The sequence below is a fragment of the Triplophysa rosa genome, linkage group LG5, assembly GCF_024868665.1.
Source record: "Triplophysa rosa linkage group LG5, Trosa_1v2, whole genome shotgun sequence".
NCBI lineage: Eukaryota > Metazoa > Chordata > Actinopteri > Cypriniformes > Nemacheilidae > Triplophysa > Triplophysa rosa.
This window is the reverse complement of record NC_079894.1, coordinates 9995318-10015007: the sequence shown is the minus strand read 5'-3', so window position 1 is coordinate 10015007 and position 19690 is coordinate 9995318. Positions and strand designations below refer to the sequence as shown.

General features: G+C 38.7%; 1 protein-coding gene across 1 annotated transcript; it reads right to left on the bottom strand.

Annotated features, from left to right (window-relative positions):
* Window positions 1-46: 46 nt before the first annotated feature.
* Window positions 47-19690, bottom strand: cdyl (chromodomain protein, Y-like). Its single transcript, XM_057334293.1, has 7 exons — window positions 19341-19690; window positions 5070-5850; window positions 4020-4282; window positions 3377-3549; window positions 3044-3254; window positions 2018-2161; window positions 47-1545 (listed from the first exon to the last, which is right to left on the bottom strand). Exons 1-7 carry the CDS (start codon window positions 19362-19364, stop codon window positions 1387-1389), a joined length of 1755 nt encoding a protein of 584 aa, XP_057190276.1. The 5' UTR covers window positions 19365-19690; the 3' UTR covers window positions 47-1386.

Below are 19690 nucleotides of genomic sequence, written 5' to 3'. Positions count from 1 at the left end.
GTACCAGCAACAACAGAACATCTTCACATCTCCAGCTAGACTGCAACTGGATACTTAATTGCTGAACAAAATCATACTGTTTTTTTTTTTATAGGCAATACATCTTGCAGTCACATCCTATGGATAGAATGTGATAAATCTCTTTTTGTAACTTACTTCAACCACCTTTTATTATTAAAAAAAACATTAAACTTAGTCATTCAGATCTAATAACAGTTCACTCTAGCAAGTCATTTTTTGGGGGGGTGTATAAGGCAACATTGATTTCAGCAGGATCTTAGATATGTTCAATCTCCAGGGCTCTTCTGATAATACAGCAGTCCAGTTGTTCAAAACAGCTACAAGGATGCACACAAAAACACAGCATCCTTTATTGACTAATGAATTTATCATAAATTACTATTGTTAAATTAGGAATATTGTGAACATTTACATCAACGATATTTGGTGGTATAATGTTACTCCAAAGCAAATAGTTTGTAAGCTGAAAACATAGATACTAACCCATAAAAAGGATGAAAACTTCAAAGCTATCAAAACTTAGAAGAGTTAACATTTGAATAGAAATAGCTAATTGTTGCTAAGACAGAGTCTATGCTTAATCCATACGAACATGAACGCGAATTTAAACTGAGCATGCTCTTTTACATAAATAAAATCAAACATTTTCATTTTAAAACATTCATTAATTGTGTCGTAATATGCTCTTTAATCTTAAGTGTATGTTGACGTTATAGAAGCACTGATGCTTTTCTACCCGACAAAAAGGGAGTATCCATTCTTACAGCCAATATGACTACAACAGGCTGATCAACGTAAATGCAAGATTTCTCTGAATGTTCAAGGTTAACATGGCTTGAGATGATTCTACGGTCATGAAAACTATGTAATAAAAGTACCTATTACCTACTAAAAAAGTCAAACTGCATAAGTCGGGTGATTAAATGTAATCAAAATCTTTTTTTCAATCACAAAAGGACTGTGTTGTTATTAGTCGTCATACATTTGGAAGCAGCTCTGATACAACAGAGCTAAAGCTAAAGGATGACAGGAATTTGCGTGGTGTCGAGTGAAAATGTTTCCTTCTGCACAGTGCCTGGAGAAAGACGTGCGAGATTTATCACAAACATTGAATTAAATTATCAGAAAGACATGCTGCTCTTTGCAGTCTGATGAAAAGGAAATACGTCCTGGACGAAGGGTGCGGGTTAGACCACGCCAGTCTTTCTGGAATTCTTCTTAAGAAAACAAACAACCATAAAGAAGTGTTGCAATGAAGATTCACCACTGACAAATCCTTCTCCAAATAAATCAACTTTAGGCACTTGAGGATGGTGTCCGCAGACAAATCTGGAGGTTTTCACACCCGCAGGACATAGAGACAACTTAGAATTCATCTATTTTCTTCTGGAGATATTTGAGTATGGAGTCCATTCCCTGAGGAGAGCCCCAGACCCTCTTAAGTGCCTCACATTCCCTCTCGTTGGCCTGCTCCAGGGCGGTCCGGTTAATGTTCCGCACCAGCGCTTTGGACTCGCGCAGAACCTTCAGTGTTGCCAGCAGCATCACCATGAAAAAATAATATGAGGGGAACAAAATAAGGGAGAAAAGGAAAAAAAGGCACATGACTTATGGATGTGGATGCATTGTGAATCTTTACAAGTTAATTGTTATTGTCACACTTAGAAAACATACAATGTTTTAACCTACTAATGACTCAAAATGTTAATAGGATAATTAAAAAAGGGCAGGAGTGATTATCAACAATTTATGAATTGTTCTACTTTATGCATGGCTGCAAGCCAAAATTAACTGGATGCAGAGCATGTGTACATGAAGCTGTTTATCTTCCCAAGGCCTTTGGTTAGAGGATCTGCATGAGGACCAAATGTGCATGATCTACAATGAATGGGCCAATAAAGCCAAATGATAACAAAAGGTTCGAGGATGTGTAGATGCATGTTTTCTTTGAGAAAATGTGATGCAAAAAAACAAAGCAAATGATAACATGACTTACAACTGAATTACAAGATACTAGCTCCTTAATGCGAACCATGACTTCCTGTGTGAAGGTGCCTGGCCACAGAACCTGGGACACGAGTCCTTTGGCACAAGCCTCCTGAGCAGTCAGCTTCCTCCCACTCAATATCATCTCATTAGCCTACAGTGACACATGAGAGGGAGTGATTGACAGAACATTAAACAGTCAAATTGAAGAATTGAGTATTAAAGGGATAGTTCACCCAAACATGAATACTCACCCTCTTGACATTTCAAACCCGTATGACTTACTTTCTTCTGAAGAACACAAAAGATATTTTAAAGAATGCTGGTAACCAAACAACATTGGCCCCCATTGACTTGCATTGGTTTTGTGTCTATACACTAGAAGTAAAAGGGCACCGCGGTTGTTCGTTTACCAACATTCTTCAAAATATCTTCTTTTGTGTTCTGCACAAGAAAGAAAGTCATACGACACAGGTTTGAATGACAAGAGGGGGAGTAATTGATGACAGAATTTTCATTTTTGGGTGAACCATCCCTTTAATAAACAAGCAAAAAGTTGCTATTGAAAAATGCTATTCATTTTATTATTATATATATTTTTTAGAATTTTATTCCTTTGGTGATTTTATGTTTGATTGTCACATATGGCAGCCATCTATTAGTTTGATGCTATGCAAGAAATCAAGAAAAAGTAAAAGGTCTTCAGTTACAGATGCTTCTTTGAGATGCCCTATAGCAAAACCCTACTTTTATTTGTGCAAAACTGCAATAAGAAAAGTTACCAAGTGCGTCTTTAAGAACATGTTTTTTTACTCAATGTTGTATAATTTACTTCGAATGCAGTTTAGCTGGAAATGCTTTGGCAATACAAATGTATAATAATTTCTTCTGTCACACAATGAGCAAACAGGGTAGAGACAGAAAAGTATAGTATTGCTATCTTACATTCACAATTCAAATTTAACCTGTGGTTGTAACTTAAACTGTAAGCCTCATTCAATAAAACAAGGCACAATCATACTACTGATGTACTGACCGATGCTACTCCCATGATGAGAGGAAATGTTAAAGAGGAGCAGGCATCTGGGGTTTGGCCAAAGGTTGTATAAGGAGTCTGAAACCAAGCTTTCTCATTGGCCCAGATCACATCACATAAGGGCAAGATGGACGCTCCGAGCCCGACAGCAGGTCCGTTCACAGCAGCAATGATGGGCTTCTTGAACTGGATGAACGTGTTGACAAATGTTCTGGAGAAAATAGAAAAAAAACGTATAGCCACTTAAAGATCAGTTCATATCCTTATCACTGAAATATGTTTCAATGCATTCAAAAATACCAACTCTCTGGTTCAAAAGACATGGCCTTGTACCTGATTGTCTCTGCCATTTTGATGCTTTCTTTTTTCCTGTCATCTGTGAGCCGTCCGATGAAGTAAATGAAATCAAGGCCGAAGCAGAAGTAGGTTCCCACACCGCTTAGAAGCACGAGTTTACTGTCATCAGCTGCAGCCGTCGCCATGGCACTCTGAACCTCCTTCATTACCTGAACACCACACACACCAGTTACACCAATCAAAATGATGAGTGTTATTCCACTGGCATTATTGAAAAAAAACAATGAGTCAAATGTCAGAATATGCCTAAGTTGTTTTTGTTACCAACATACTGAACCATCAGTTTATGTTTTGCTAAAACCCTGATGCTGTCTAGTCTAGACATCAGAAAATATCAGTATATATTCTCTATTTGAGATGAGGCAAAGAAATGTGTTATGTATGTGACAAAAAAAGGACAGTTTTTGAGAGACGGATGAATTATGAAGATGAATTAAAATACACAAACCGGAAGAATAATACGAAAACAAATGGAGAAGGGATAGCTCTTCATAGAACATAAAATATTTATATTTAAATGTCCCATTTATAAGGAATATGGACCGTTATGGATGTGACCGTTCTAGAAATTTTGATATTTTTATATAAATGTTTGATGTGTGTGTATATGTAGACTTACATCAGGATTTAGTGAGTTGTTTTCAGAGGTCTTTGTAGAAAACAGAATGTGTGTATAGCCATCTTGTTTCTTAACTACAATGTCCCTGTAGCGGTAAGCGCTCTCGGTTTGACGAACACTAAAGCGCAGCCGCTTGTCGAAAGTCGCCCGGTCCTCAAAACGCCGTTTCCCCGTCAGCCCTGAGCTGCCCATCGCTCCTGCCGCAGCACTTTGTGTGATGGCTGTTCCGTTTGCTGAGGAAGCCTCCATGAGAGTCGTCACGCCTTTAACACAATTTAAATTAATAATAAAACCTTTTATTATTTCTCAAATGCTGTAAAAAATATATTTTATATTAAATAACAAAACAAAATTGCAATTAAAAAATAATAATAATACAAAAGTCTCTTTAATATAAACAAAGACTTTGTCTGTGCTTTTCCTAAACTGGATTAAACATTTTTTTAAAGAAATAGCAGCATATCCACGTTCACCAAGTTTGCAGTAAACACAGCGGCCCCTGCTTTCCAAAACATGTATTGCGATTTATTTAACATCTCAACCGACTTGAATCGTCACATATTATAATCGATTTGCAACCAGCTCACAGTGAATCTTACATTCCTACATATTTTACTACCTACGATGTAATATGTTCAAATCTATAATGGATGCATCACCATGGGCAAATTAGAGGTAAAAATGGTTATGCCATGAAGTGAATAATTCATTGTGGAGCACTTCATTTGCATACAACAAGGCCACACAATATCACACATGACTTGTTAGTAGTTGGACTTACTGTTATGTTTCATAAGCAGCAAAAATATTAGAATGTGCTTGTTTGCTATGCAAAAATCCAAAATATAAAGGTAAAATTAAGCATCTTCATATTTGGGATGAAGTATATCCCTGCTGTCATATATCAAATGCTTGTTTATTAGTCTGTTGGAGGACTGAATTCACATAATCTATTAAATTATACGAGCATGGCTAAAGCAAAGTATTTAATAGTGGTAAAAGTAACACTTTTTAAAAAGTACTGTATCATCACAGTTAACATGTCTTTACCTTTCCCGTTCAACGTACGAACGGCAGCTGGCGTGATTGGTATGTGTGGTGGTGGAAGGGCTGTTTGCGTCCTGGGCCTAGTGCCCATACGAGCCCGCTCCTCCCCTGGTAACCGTACAGCTCCCACGGGTTTCTCCAGCAGGGCTACTTCAGGGGGCACCGCATCCGGCTCTTGGCTTCCCTCTTCCAGACTGTGCGCCGCTTCGCTGGGAGACTCCTCAGCATCTGTGCGATTGTGCATTGGGCTCTTTGGCACTAGAATTTTGATGCCTGATTTAGCCAGGTCCATACTGCGGCGTAGCGTGCTCATGGTGGGGGTTGGTGTGGCGGTCAGGCCCGTGGCGGCGATCGGGCTTGTTACTCCGGTGCTATTCGTGCTAGCTGAACGCTTGTTCTTCTGTTGCTGTGGATCCACCTTGGAATCGCTGTCGCTTGGCGAATGCTGTTGTGGTTGATGTTGTTTTGTGGAGCTGCTGGAAGGTGCGCTTGGGGTGGACGGAGAGGTCTTCAGCGTGTTAGGACTGGGTTGCTGGGGCCTGCTGATCTGTTTGCGGGCATTGATGCTAGTGTTGCCTCCGGGTGAGCTGCGCGTGGAACGGAGGAAAGTTCCATCTTTTTGCTTCTCGGTGTGCTGACGATTAAACTCGTGGATGAACTCGATGCAGCTGGACAGATGGCTTTCCGGCTCCCAGGTGTCTCCCTCAAAGCCGTAGCCTCTCCAGCGGACCAGGTACTCGGTCTTCCCCTTCTTGTTCTTTCGTTTGCCCACTATCCTCTCCACCTACAGGGGGGCATGTGTTATAATTTAGTCAAACTAATGTGAATTGATCATGACATTAGAGAGACAGTTCACCCAAAAATTTTAATTCTTTCATCACTTACTCACCCTCTTGTCATTTCAAACCAGTTTGACCCTGCAGAACATATTTTGAAGAATGTTGGTAACTGAACTGAACATCAACCTGTATGACTTCCTTCTGCAGAAGGAAGTCATACAGGTTGATGACAAGAGGATGAGTAAATGATGACAGAATTTTTATTTTTGGGTGAACAATCCCATTATATATACATATATATATATATATAGATATATAGAGGGGCCCAAACACCAAAGTCTCACAAGGCTGTCGTCGTCTTAGTCAAAGGCTTTACACACCTTTACAGCTCATTCAATGGTGTTGCATCATATTATTAAGCTGCCGATGACACCACTTTCGCTGTGATTGGTGTGATCTGCTATAATGATGATGAGGCTGCACGCAGGAATGAGGTGGAGTATAATGACAATAATCTGACCATGATTGTCAATGAGACAAAATAAAACCCAGAGAGTTTCACTCCCTCATCAACATCAAAGGCACTACTGTGAAAATTGTCTGCTGCTCAGAGTTTCTTAGCATGCAAATCTATGCTGCCTTGGCTTGGTGTCAGCCATTCTGAATGAGACGCAACAACAGGTTGTGATTTCTAAAGGTGCTTGTAAAATGTCTTGTGGCTTGAGGAAATTGATTTTTTAACAAAGGGACACCGAATGTGTCCTTGGTGCATCACTGGGCAATATGACAATACTACCAGACACAATAGAAATGCACCCCAAAATGTCACAACAGCACAGGCAATTACAAGATATCACCTCAACAAGATAAACAATACATTCTGACACAGTAAGCCCCATATACCACCAGAGATCCTTACCATAAGGTTAGTGTACACTATCACAATCATTTTCATGACATTTGGTCATATTAACAGTTCCTGTATGTTTGCATTATACCGGCAATGTGGATGGACCAGTGCACTCAAATAATCTGACATTAGCCCTTTTCAAACATACAGTCTTTAACCTTTTCAAAACTACCAGTGAATCAGTACTGGGCATTTTCTGGTATGAGTAACATAACTAGTAAATTACAGGTATGGTGGTGCTTTATGTGAACAAAGAATAGGATTACCACTTACAAAATCAGAATGTTCATTGGGCAAATCATAACATTCCGACACAGATGACGTGTTGACATGGAAGTCAATCATAAAAGGAGACTTTAGTCAATATGGCAAGAAGATCTTGCCACATTGGCAAGCAAGTATTCTGCTCCAGATGCACTGTTTGTCTTTTTTCGGCAATGGGTGCTGCCCAGTCGCTCCTTCAAACTTGTGAGATAATTCCATTCCTCTCCAAGCGAGTCAATTCTTTTTCTACTGCTTCTTTAAGAGCGTAAGGAACAGGTCTTGGTTTGTGAAAGGTGGGTTTAAATTTTTTCTGCACTTTATGCTTTTCCAGTACATAAGAGATAGTGGAAGCATTAACAGCCACTGCATGACTTAATCTAAAGATCTCCTTCCAATTTAAGGATATTTCCTGGAGCCAGTTACGACCCGTTAGTGGTGGTTTGTTTTCTTTAACCACGACCAAAGAAAGTGAACACTTTAAAGCCGTCTAATTGTAGGGTCAAGAGAAACTGCATGAATATAACTGCCACAAATATGAAAACATGAACAAAGAGATGCACTGACATTGTTGCTTGGTACCACTTTGTGTGACCCAAGTCTGAGTCCCGGCTCATGGTCCTTTTCCAGCTCCTGTTTCTCTCTCTCTCTCTTAACCTGTCGCACTTCCTTTTTCTCTACACTAAACTGTCCAAATAAAACTAGGGTTGTTCCGAATGCCGCTGATACCACAACAAATTCTGCCATCGGCGAGTACACTCTGCAATTTCGAGGGGTCGCACAAGTACTTTAACACGAGTAACTTAATAAAGCATTTGAAGACGCGTCACCCTGAAGAACACGATAGCTACACAAAGGCTAGGACAGAGAAGGATGACCCGTGCTAGAATCAACAAACGTTTGGAATCTTCATTCAACGAAGAGAAAAGTTTTTGAAAGACAGCGATAAAGATAACTGACAAAATTGTCATATTGTTCTGGATCACCAGCCACTGTCAATCGTCAAAAATGTGGGATTTCACCGCTTAATTGAACATTTGGAGCCCCGTTACAGTTTGCCTGGTCGGAAATACATTACTGAAACAGCGCTCCCTAAACTATATGAGACGGTGCGTGAACACATTTCATGTAAACTAAAAGATATGCAAACAATCAGCATTACGACCGACATTTGGAGCTGCGATGTGACACCGCTGTCTTTACTAAGTTTGACCGCACACTGGGTGGACACAGTGACGACGTCATCTTTTCCTCTTCAAAGTGCAAGCTAACAAGTTTCGTGGGTCACATACCGGCACATCCATAGCTGAATCAACTGAGGGGATGCTTGTGAAGTGGAATGTCTCTAAGTCCCGTGTTCAGGTTATTTTGCGCGACAACGCAAGCAACATGAAAAAAGCCATGGGCGTGATGGGTTTGTTGAGTTTGGGCTGCTTCGCACACTCTCTCCAACTGGTGGTTCACGAAGGCCTTTTATCACAGAGAAGTGTGAGTGATGCGCTGGCGAACTGTAGGAAGATAATCGGCCATTTCAAACACTCGCCATTGTCAACAACGCGACTGGAGGATATTCAGAAGGATCTAAAAATGCCCACCAAAAGTTTGCAACAAGATGTGGCGACGAGGTGGAATAGTACTTTTTATATGTTAGAGAGTAGGGTTGCACGGTGTACCGGTGCTACGGTAGCATCGTGATGCTAAAGCTTCAAAATACCCGCGATGCCTCTCTATTTTTGAAACGGTAGTATCGTAGTACCATAGGTAATGTTGCATATGCGCATTAATATTCATTTGAACACTTACATCTGCCTTTCTGCGGTGTTTATCTCCTAAATTAATGTGTGTTTTGAATGACTCAGACGAGATAATGATTCAAATTAGCGTTTTGAACAAGTTGGTTAAATGATACACTAACTAGAAAATTGACGCCACCTACTGGCCGTCTTAGTTCTGAATTTAAAGTAAGCCTAATATTTCCCTTTATAAAGACTGCTGTATCAATGAAATTTGTCCCACATTTGAATTAGTTCCCAAGTGAAAAATGATCTAGAGTACTTTAGTATTTACTACAGTAAACTACTAAAACTCATAGACACTACTGTTTTTGAGTCTTACCATAATAAATATTTAAGTATACTACAGTATTTGCTACAATTTATCCAATTACTACAGTAAATACAACAAAATATTCTAGTGCAAAGTATAATACAGTTTACTATAGTAAATACAAAATGTTTCATCTAAATCTGTGTTTTTTGTATAGATTTGAATTATGAACATGGCACAGCATCGTGATACTACTTGGTATCGAGATACTTCAGCTGGTATAGTATTGTAAGACATGTTTATGGTACCGTGACAACCCTAGTAGAGAGTATACTTGAGCAGAATAGGCCGATTTCAGCATACAGAGCTGATCACGACATGCCAGCCACACTGACAGCCAACCAGTGGGCTTTGCTGGAAAAAACGGTCACTGTTTTGGCACCATTTGAGGAACTGACCAAGCAGATTAGCTCCTCCACCTCTCTGTAGCGGATGTCATACCCTCAGTTGCAGTTCTAAAACGGCTACTTGCTCGGGAGAGCCAGGAGGACAGCGGTATAAAAACAATGAAAACTACCCTTCTTGAGGCCGTCAAGAAACGATTCGCAACCATCGAAGAAGAGCCCTTGTACGCAGTTGCATCTCTCTTGGATCCACGTTTCATGTCCATATTGATTATTGTCATTGCCATATTGAGTATATCATTTTACTTGTTATATATTATTTTAAATGGTACTGTATAAATGCCATTTTCAAAAACTTTTTGCATTTAATAATTACTGCTGCATTAAGTCTGTGACCATACTAGGGATGCCACAATACTCCATATAATATTGAACCGTTCGGTACGACCTCCACGGTTCAATACATGTAAGTGAATTGCGGTTTTCCGGGTTTGCGTTTAAATTATTTCTGTGCGCTCAATTACACTTTGAACTGGCTCTGTCCGTGTTTGTCTGTGCGCTGAGATAAACGCATCCCCACGAGTAATATCTAATAGCGAGTGGTGGTCGGGCGGTGAAGCGTGGCTGCCTGCAACACAAGAAGCAATGTGCTGTTGAGAGACGCGGGCTGGCTTTATTGTATGCCTGTTGTACTAAAGTGATAATCTCGGAATTTGGCACATCAAGAATGTATTTTTACACTGCATACGAAAGCAGCACGTTCACGTTGCTCTCACCCAGCACATGCAGAAAGAGCGTCTACAGCACCATGCCAAAGTCTGTTTAATGAAAGTCATGCCACTCGGCGGCCTTTCAGACAGCTATTTACGTCATAGCAAGAGCGCCTCCAGGCAGATATTTAGCATTGCATTTCTCCCAACTTATTGCAATCGCAGTGGCGCACCTTGTTAATATATTATCTTTGGGATTTCCCATTGAGCGCTAGTGTTTGCAGTGTTACGCGCACCGCACGTTTAATTCCATCACAGCAATCGCAAGTTTTGCATTATGTTATTTTAAATACTCTGATGTGCAAAACCTCTTCAAGAAGCTTATTTTACTGGCATGTTGATGAACAGTAAACCAAAAACTGCTATGAGCCAGGAATTTGTACAAGTTGATTTTTGCTTACAGATAATAAAATAAGTAAAGTTAAATAAAGAGAATTTCAGTAAAATAGTTTTTTCTTCTTCTTAACTTTTTACTGTTCCTGAATCCTGTCACATAAGCATAGAACAATGAAAAACACTCTAATGTGCCAAGCCATAAAACCGAATCGAACCGAAAACCGTGGGTGAAAAACCGAGGTTTGTATTGAACCGTGGGTGAGCTGTATTGTTGCATCCCTAGACCATACCAAAGGCTACTTTGGAGGAGATTATTTATTTGTTACATGTATTTATTGTTTTTCATTATTATTTCTTTCAGATAATTCTCAAGTGCAGACAACATCAAGCATCCTAAGGATGCTCTGACAGTAGATATGGAGAAGATTGAGAAGTCACTGAAAATGACCACAACAACTGTAGCCAAATAGTAGACAATAGTCGAAAACCCCAAGAAAACTCCACGAATTGAAGTTCAGGTAGGAGGCAACAGCAGCAGAGAGGCTAGCTTGAAGGGCCTGTTTGAGGAAATCCTGCAGGAGCATGACGAGGAACATGGCGCAGGTCCTACAAGCACACATGTTCAACTTCAGACATATTTGATGGACTATGATACTATCTCACGCTCAGACAGCCCATTCCAGTACTGGGCAGTCAACCAAGTTTGGTTTCCCACTCTGGCTGCCACTGCTGCAAAGTTTCTCTCCGCCCCTGCTAACAATGTGCTAAACATGTTATATGTGCACTCTAATACTCAAGTCTCTGGCTGCACTTAGTGCCTTTAAAGGACAACTTAGATTGAGTATAAGGATCTGTTGCACGGTATTTTGTACTTTTGTACTTGAAAACTGAAATGCCTTATATTTAACAAAATTGTTCCTTGACTTGAAGTTTTAAAGAGATTATTCTCTTATATTATTCATATTTTTTATATTCCTAGATTTATTTGTTGCACTGTTTTTATACTGTTATATTGTAAAACTAAAATACCTTTTCAGTTTCAGTGTTAGATTTGTGCTTCATTGTGCTTAAAAGATATTAATAAATAATAATATTGTCACATAATAAATGTTATCTGCATGTCAGATAATAAAAACACTTTAGTTCACTGTATGTATTTGTTCATGTTTTATTAAGGGATAAGTCTGAAGCACACCATAAAATAATTCTATCAATTCATACAGGGCTAGCAATATACAGCTGGGGACAAAAATATTAGCCCCCTTGGTAAATATGAGCAAAGAATGCTGTGAAAACAATTGTTTGCATTGTTGCATTGCATTGTTTCTCCTTTTGATCTTTTATTAAAAAATTTCACAAAAATCCAATGTTTCATTTGAAATAAAACAATTGAAAGTGGGGGAAATCACATTATGAAATAAATGTTTTTCTCTAATACACACTGGCCACAATTATTAGCCCACCTTCATTTAATTTGTGTTGCTACCTTCATTTGCAAGAAAAACAGATCTGAGTCTTCTCTTATAATGTCCGATGAGGTTGAAGAATACATGACAAGTGATCTTAGACTATTCCTCCATACAGAATTTCTCCAGATCCTTCAAATGTTGGTGCTGCCTCTTCTTTAGTTCATCCCACTCATTTTCTATAGTGTTCAGGTCAGGGAATTGGAATGGCTATGGCAGGATCTTGATTTTGTGTTCAATGAGTCATTTTTGTTGATTGGATGGATGTTTGTTTTGAACCAATGTGCTGATGGAAGATCTAACCACGACCCATTATAAGATTTCTAGCAGAGCAATTCAGGTTTAGATTTTTTTATCTGTTGGCATTTAATATAATCCATGATGCCATGTATGTGAACAAGATGTACAGAACCTCTGGTATAAAATTAGGTCCAGAACAATGACGTTCCGGCAGTATATTTAAATGTGGACATGGGGCACTTTTTTATCCCTGTGTGCACCAAAATTTTCATTTCATATGGCCATAGAACCCAGTCTTGGTTGAAGTTCCAGTATGGCAAATTAATATGGTGGAGTTTATTTTTGCATGAGAGCAGAAGATTTGTTTCTTGAACAGTGTCCCAAACAACTTGTGGTGATGGAGGTGCAGTTTTCCTTTATTTTTCTTAAATGCTTTCTGACCCCAAAATTAAACTCATTTCTGAAATTCTCCAGTCGATTAAAACTTCTTGCTCATTGCCTTGATGTTGGAAATTAGAATTTTTATTGTTTTAACTATTTCTTTAAAGCTTCTTTCTATTTTGTGTAGCTCAAAAATCTTTTGTTGCCCATCAGAACTATATTCTTTGGTTTTACCCATTGTGATGAATGATTAAGGAGGTTTGGGCTTTGTGTTGCTTAATATTTATTCTCCTGTGCAAAAAGAAGTAATGACTGGACAACATCATGTTTCTAGTCACCTTGGTGTGCTAAGAAAATGTAAAAATCAATGAAAATATACTTGAGAGATGTTTCACTGGTAAGAATTTCTGGGGGGGCTAATAATTGTGGCCTGAATGTATTACAGAAAAACATTTATTTTATAATGTGATTTCCCCCCACTTTAAATTGTTTTATTTCAACGAAACACTGGATTTTTGTGAATTTTTTTAATAAAAGATCAAAAGGAGAAACAATGCAGATTTATTTTCACAGCATTCTTTGCTCATATTTACCAAGGGGGGGGTAATATTTTTGTCCCCAACTGTATTTACAGAAACACACCCAGGTATCGGATCAGTACTCGGTATCCTGAGCCCAGGTATCGTAATCGGTATCAGGAAGGGAAAAAGGGTATCGGAACATCTCTAAATAAAACGGTAAAAGGCCAAATATACCGTATATATATATAAGGAATGCTTATGTTACAGTATATCCCACAAAGTTCTAAAACATAATAGCAGCAGCAGCACAGCTATTTAGAGGAAACTTCTGCTTAATCATAGAGCTTACTGGTAATTTGGAACTGATTTGAATGATATCTTACCGGTTCAAAAACAGAACACTGTTACTTGTGTGAACAGCACATGTGACCCTGGATCACAAAACCAGTCTTAAGTAGCAGGGGAACATTTTTCGTAAAAGACAAAAATACATTGTGTGGGTCAAAATTATCGATTTTTCTTTTATGTCAAAAATCATTAGGATATTAAGCAAAGATCATGTTCCATGAAGATATTTTGTAAATTTCCTACCTTAAATATATAAAAACTTTATTTTTGTGAGTGGATGGTCTGCCACAGTGCCCCTGATTAACAACTTCAAAGGCGATTTTCTCAATATTTAGATTTTTTGCAGTCTCAGATTCCTGAGTTTAAACGGTTGTATCTGAGCCAGATATTGTCCTATTCTAACAACTCATACATCAATAGAACGCTTATTTATTCATCTTTCAGATTATGTAAAAATCTCAATTTTGACCCATAAGACATATGTGTATTTACCAGAAAAGACTTACAGTCATTTTACAGTAATTTACCAGGATTACGGTGTATACCGAACGGAATGAATTTATTATGTTGAATTTAAATCATTTGCATAGTTTGCAGACTTTGCACTCTTTGAAAAACAGTATTTATCCGTTCACAAGTAAATCTGATATTTAGAAGCAGCATCAACATCATTCAGAAAGCAACATGAACAAGATTTTGTTTGGGTTAAAAATAGACACCTTTTTTATATTTCCCCAAATCACAACAGTAAGCTTAAGTTATAATAATGATTTATAATTTGATATGACGAGTCAGATTTCATGGAAAATATCACGTCAATTCATCATACGCCTTGCATGGTTATGTCACGCTCGTAAACTGACCCAGCTAACACTGTCTGACTATGTTTACATGCAGCATAAATGCGATTAAGGTGTTTACATGCCTTTTTATTGTGATTAAAACCGGCGTACAGCGCCACATTTGTTACTTTGATTATGCTTACTGCGATTATGAGCTTGATCACATTATTTACATCGAATTATTGCGTTAACATGAGGTGAAGTGTAATCGCAGTATTGCCAAAAAATCCTATTATAATCGCATCACGAGGGTGCATGTAAACATAGTCATTGACACACAACCCATAGCTAGGCTATACCTCAAACCATCAGATTCATCTGCACAGAGGAGCAGTGCCAAAGCACAAACCACGTGAAGGAAATAACTATTAATCAATCTCCAATTTTGTGCTTCAAAAAGAAACGGCGATACAGGAAAAATCTAGTTAGTTTTGATTTACTGATGCATTAAATAGCAATGAAGTCATATAGAAACAGTTCTCAGCTTGTTCCACAATTCACAAGAGAAATTTGATTTCTGTCATCACAGTGCAGCCCTATATTATTACATATTACTATATTATTACATTATTACATAAATTAAAATTACATTTTTTTAGGCTATTACTATCTTCAAAGTATGTCCGTGTTGGATGCTGTATATGCTGTTACTGCCTGCAATATATTTGATGGCTAAGTGGATCTAAAAAAAAGCGGCACCGCTCAGCCTAAATCATATTCCCCTGGCATCAAGCTGCCTGAAGAATTCTGTGTTTTTTGGATTCGGAAACTGCTGCTCTTATCACTCTTTATCATACCAGCAGCTTTTTTAAACATTATAGAAGATTCACATTCCTCCTTTCTGACCAGCTCAATGGTTTGTCATGTCAGTGTAGAAAAAAGCCCAACATATAACTCTTATACAACTCTTACGAAGCATGACTGGACAACTAATACTTGTATTTTCAATATGATAAAATGCTTCATTGAGTTTGGATCAACTACTTTACATCTGAAACTGGTCTTAGGTTTGGCGAAGCGTCTCTCTTTTTTAATTATCAGACAAGCTCACATATGTTTAAGGGACAGTTTACCCAAAAATTCTATCATGAATTACTCACTCCGTGGTTGTTCAAAATCTGTATAAATTTATTTGTTCTGTTGATCACAGAGAAAGATATTTGGACGAATGCTTGTATCCAAACAGTTCTTGGACACCACTGACTACAAAATTACAATGGTAGTCAGAAGTGCCCCAGAACTGTTTGCTGTCCAACAAAAAAACTATGAAGTCATTTATCCTACTATGATAGTCAAAGGGGTCCAAAAACTGTTTGGTTACAAGCATTCTTCCAAATATCTTTCCCTGTGTTCATCAGAACCAAGAAATTCATACAGAAATTCATACAGAACTCGAAGGTGAGTAAAACATGACAGAATTTTTATTTTTGGGTGAACTATTCCTTTAAAGGTGCCAAAGAATTCATTGATACAATGGGCCCTATTTTAACGATCTAAACGCATGGTCTAAAGCACAAGGCGCAGGTGCACTCAGGGCGTGTCCGAATCCACTTTTGCTAGTTTAACGACGGGAAAATGGTCGGCGGCGCCTGGGCGCATGGTCTAAACGGGTTGTCCCGATTCTCTTAACGAGTAATGGGTGTTTTTGGGGCGTAGCGTGCAGTAAACCAACCAGTCTCATCTCTCATTCCCTTTAAGAGCCAGTTGCGCTCGCGCCATGGCGGATTCGCAATTTGAGGTTAAAGTGAGGTTAAAGCGCACGAGTAGACCATCTACAGGACAAGCCGGATTTTTATCTTTATACACAATAATAATCTTTTACGTTGTACTCCATTTATTTTTTATATTTGGCATGTTTGTGTGCTCCTACTCTTCCCTCTGTGTAATAAGTAAAGTGAAAGCGCGTTGTGTCAGTTCCTCAAAATAGCAACGTGCCAACAATGTGCCTGAAAACACCTCTTTTTTAGACCAACACGCCCATGGGCGCACAAAATGAGCGCAAATGCATTTGCTATTTAAACAACGCAGCATAGGACGGGAAAATGAGAACTGCGTCGGGCTGAAACTAGCAAAAACACTTGCACTGCGCCTTGCGCCGTGTTGTGCCGGGTGTACGATAGGGCCCAATAAGTTACATTTTTCTCTGAAATCTACATAAGGTATGCGTCTTTATTAAGTGCCAAAGACGCGCCTCACTTCATAACGTCGCGGTTGTTTAAAGAAGACAGCGATGTCATCGTCCATCACAAGGTTTCACTGTAGACATCGTCCGATGCCAATTTGGTAGACATTGCCCCAACCCTACTCACAATACCTTTAGAGCTTCCAATGATTTGGCTGTGCACGTCCGGCTGGCCTAGAACATGGGCGGGTATATGCAACGTTGGGGGCGTACATCCCGACTGTAACGTCACAGTCGATGTTATGTTGGGATTGGCCTCTTTTTCAGTGGTCTTTTGCATGCACAGGATTTACACAAGAAGGAGGAAACAATAGTGTTTGAGGCTCACGATATGTCATTTCCATGTACAGACCTCTTATTATTCATCTATGCCTAGGTAAATACAGTTCCCATTAGGGTTGGGAATCGTTTCAATTTTATCAATTCCGATTCCAATTCCGATTCTGCTTATCGATTTCGATTCTTATCGATTCCCAGTTTCGATTCCACAGTTGAAGTAAAACATTTAGATATCAACCTGTATGGTCATTTAGCCTGCTTATTGACTTGTTTGCAAAATATATATATTTATGAGCACCGTTTTGTGTATATTTACACGTAGAAACACATTCTGATTTATTACAATTTGTATTAACGTAGTTGAACTACATCATGGTTAAACTGCAGTTACTATAATGCAACTATGTTTAATTTGTGATTCCTGTGCTTTAATGCAAATTCTATAGCTAAACTATGCTTACTATAGTAAAAAATATCGATAATTTTCATAAGGGCTTTTATTGAGATATCAGCAGATCATGCAACGCATGTACTTTTCTGAAAATATGCAGACAGGAATTGATAAGAGGAATTCAAATTTTAATCTCAAGTATCCGATTCCTATTCCTTTCGATTCCGATCCGATTCCTAGCCTTTCGATTCCGATTCCAAATTGGAATTGATTTTCGATTCCCAACCCTAGTTCCCATTCTATGGCACCTTTAATCTGGCAGATTATATGTCTACATATTTGTAATAATCTGTTTTAATAAAGAGGATAATAAAGAGCCAAACCACCCTGGTTCAGAGAAAATTAATAACAAGACTCATAACTTGAATTCTTTTAAGGGGGAATAAATTACTCACCCCCATAAAGCACTTTGATTAATACATTTCAATAAAACATGACAGTACAATTATACTAGGGATTAATTATCGGCCATATCATTTATCATTTGTTTATTAAATAAAAAATATACTAGGACAGCTTTAAAGTTAAAGAATCTTTAACTAGTGTAAAGTAGGCTTGGTACATGATTTTCAGTTACCTTGTGTTCTGCAGTCAATGTTTTCATATAAAAGCAGTTTGTTTCAGTCTTATGGAATTTTATATTAATATTTATATACCGCATATCGGCCAAATATATCGGTTATCGGCTTCCGATGTTAAAGAATTATTGGTTATCGTTATCGGCCAAAATGTACGTATTGGTGCATCCCTAAATTATACAATTACATTTGCAAAGCATTATGGGAAGTCACTGCTGGGTTCTTTCGTTTAGGGCGGTCACATAATTTTTTCCCAACACAACTTTCGCGGCCAAAATAATTCACAAACCGCTACTGTTATGATATAATTAAATAAATACATGATGCTCTCACTCAGTTTCATATTTCATTTGGATTATTAAATTTTTTGGACAATAAATCGCACTCAATCTACTACAATAAAGTGTCAACCAAATTTACAATATTATCATGTGTGTATTAACGCAATATCAACATTCGCAGATATCACGGTTATTGCCAATATCAGAATACGGTGACTCTGATTGGTGAACCTATTTCATGGGTCATGACTAAGAGTTCTGGTATTGCTTGCTGAATGGACAATGTTATTATCAAGGACATTATAAACAGAGGTTTTTATGAACTGGTCAAACATGTTTGGATCTGTTCTCATCATCACACTTTTGCATTCATGCGTGAGACTCAAACAACTTTAATCAAGCTGGTGAAAATATTCCAGTAACATCAGTTCAAAACTCTAACCAGTCACAAGAACCAATTTAACCCAATTCATAACAGAATGAGTGACAATGACTTAAAGAACAACCAAACATTATAGCATGTGACATTTTTAGTTTCTTTATGCGCAATGTCACGCAACGTTCAGTCTACGCTGTAACTCATAACGTCAGCACCAAAACTTGAAATGACCTAACTTGAAAATGAAACAAGCAAAGGCTTTGCTGTCCAGTGGTAAATAACACACAACACAACGGCTAGTTATGAGAAGCCACAGTAAAGCAGGTTGATGCCTGTGCACGTGTAGTTAATTCCACGGGTTGTGTTGAACAAAAACGGAAAACAAAGACAGAGCTCAACACAGGGACGGAGGTGTCTTTCAGCTGTCTTGTGGGTGTCCAGCACAACCCACAAAGCTCATGGTTAGCAGCTAGCTTGATGAAATATCACCCTCCAAAGTGCCGTGCCCTCCCCCGCCTCATCATCCACTGCCTCCACCAGCATCTCTTCAGACTTAACGATCAGCACTACTCGTAAACTCTACAAAACTAACAGACACCACAACGCTGACTACACACTGCCGAGTGAATACCTTAAAATACTCATTTATTTTGCTAGCACGCACTCCTTATAACTAACATTAGAGTGGGTAAGTCAGTTGTTAAGACTGTTTGCTAGAGCAGTCCACACGAGCTTCGGAGACCCGTCGTATGTGTGTGTGCCACCAAACACAAATGTAATCGATTAAGTGCGTCTAAACGGTAAAAACGCAGACAATCACCTCGTAGAGTTCCTCCGTGGCCATCGTGCCCCGATAATCTTCGACGTTGCGACAATCCGCGAGGATTGTAGACACTTTTCCCCCAGTTGCAGTTTTCTTTTTGGCCTCTCCTCCTTTTTCAGTTTGTCGGGTGAGATGTGCTGACCCGCACCGAGGATCGCTTCGCTGTCTAAGCTCTCCGGTTCGCGCAGTCAACGTCCAACTGACAACATTCCAGATCTACCTGCGCGTTTCCTTCCCTTTTAAGTAAAAAAGACTTTAAAAGTCGTCCCAGGCAGCAATTTTGGAGAGTGTTACCGTGAAATAGTCCGTAGGCAGTGCTGATACGCGCTCGCCTGCTTCAGCTCAGC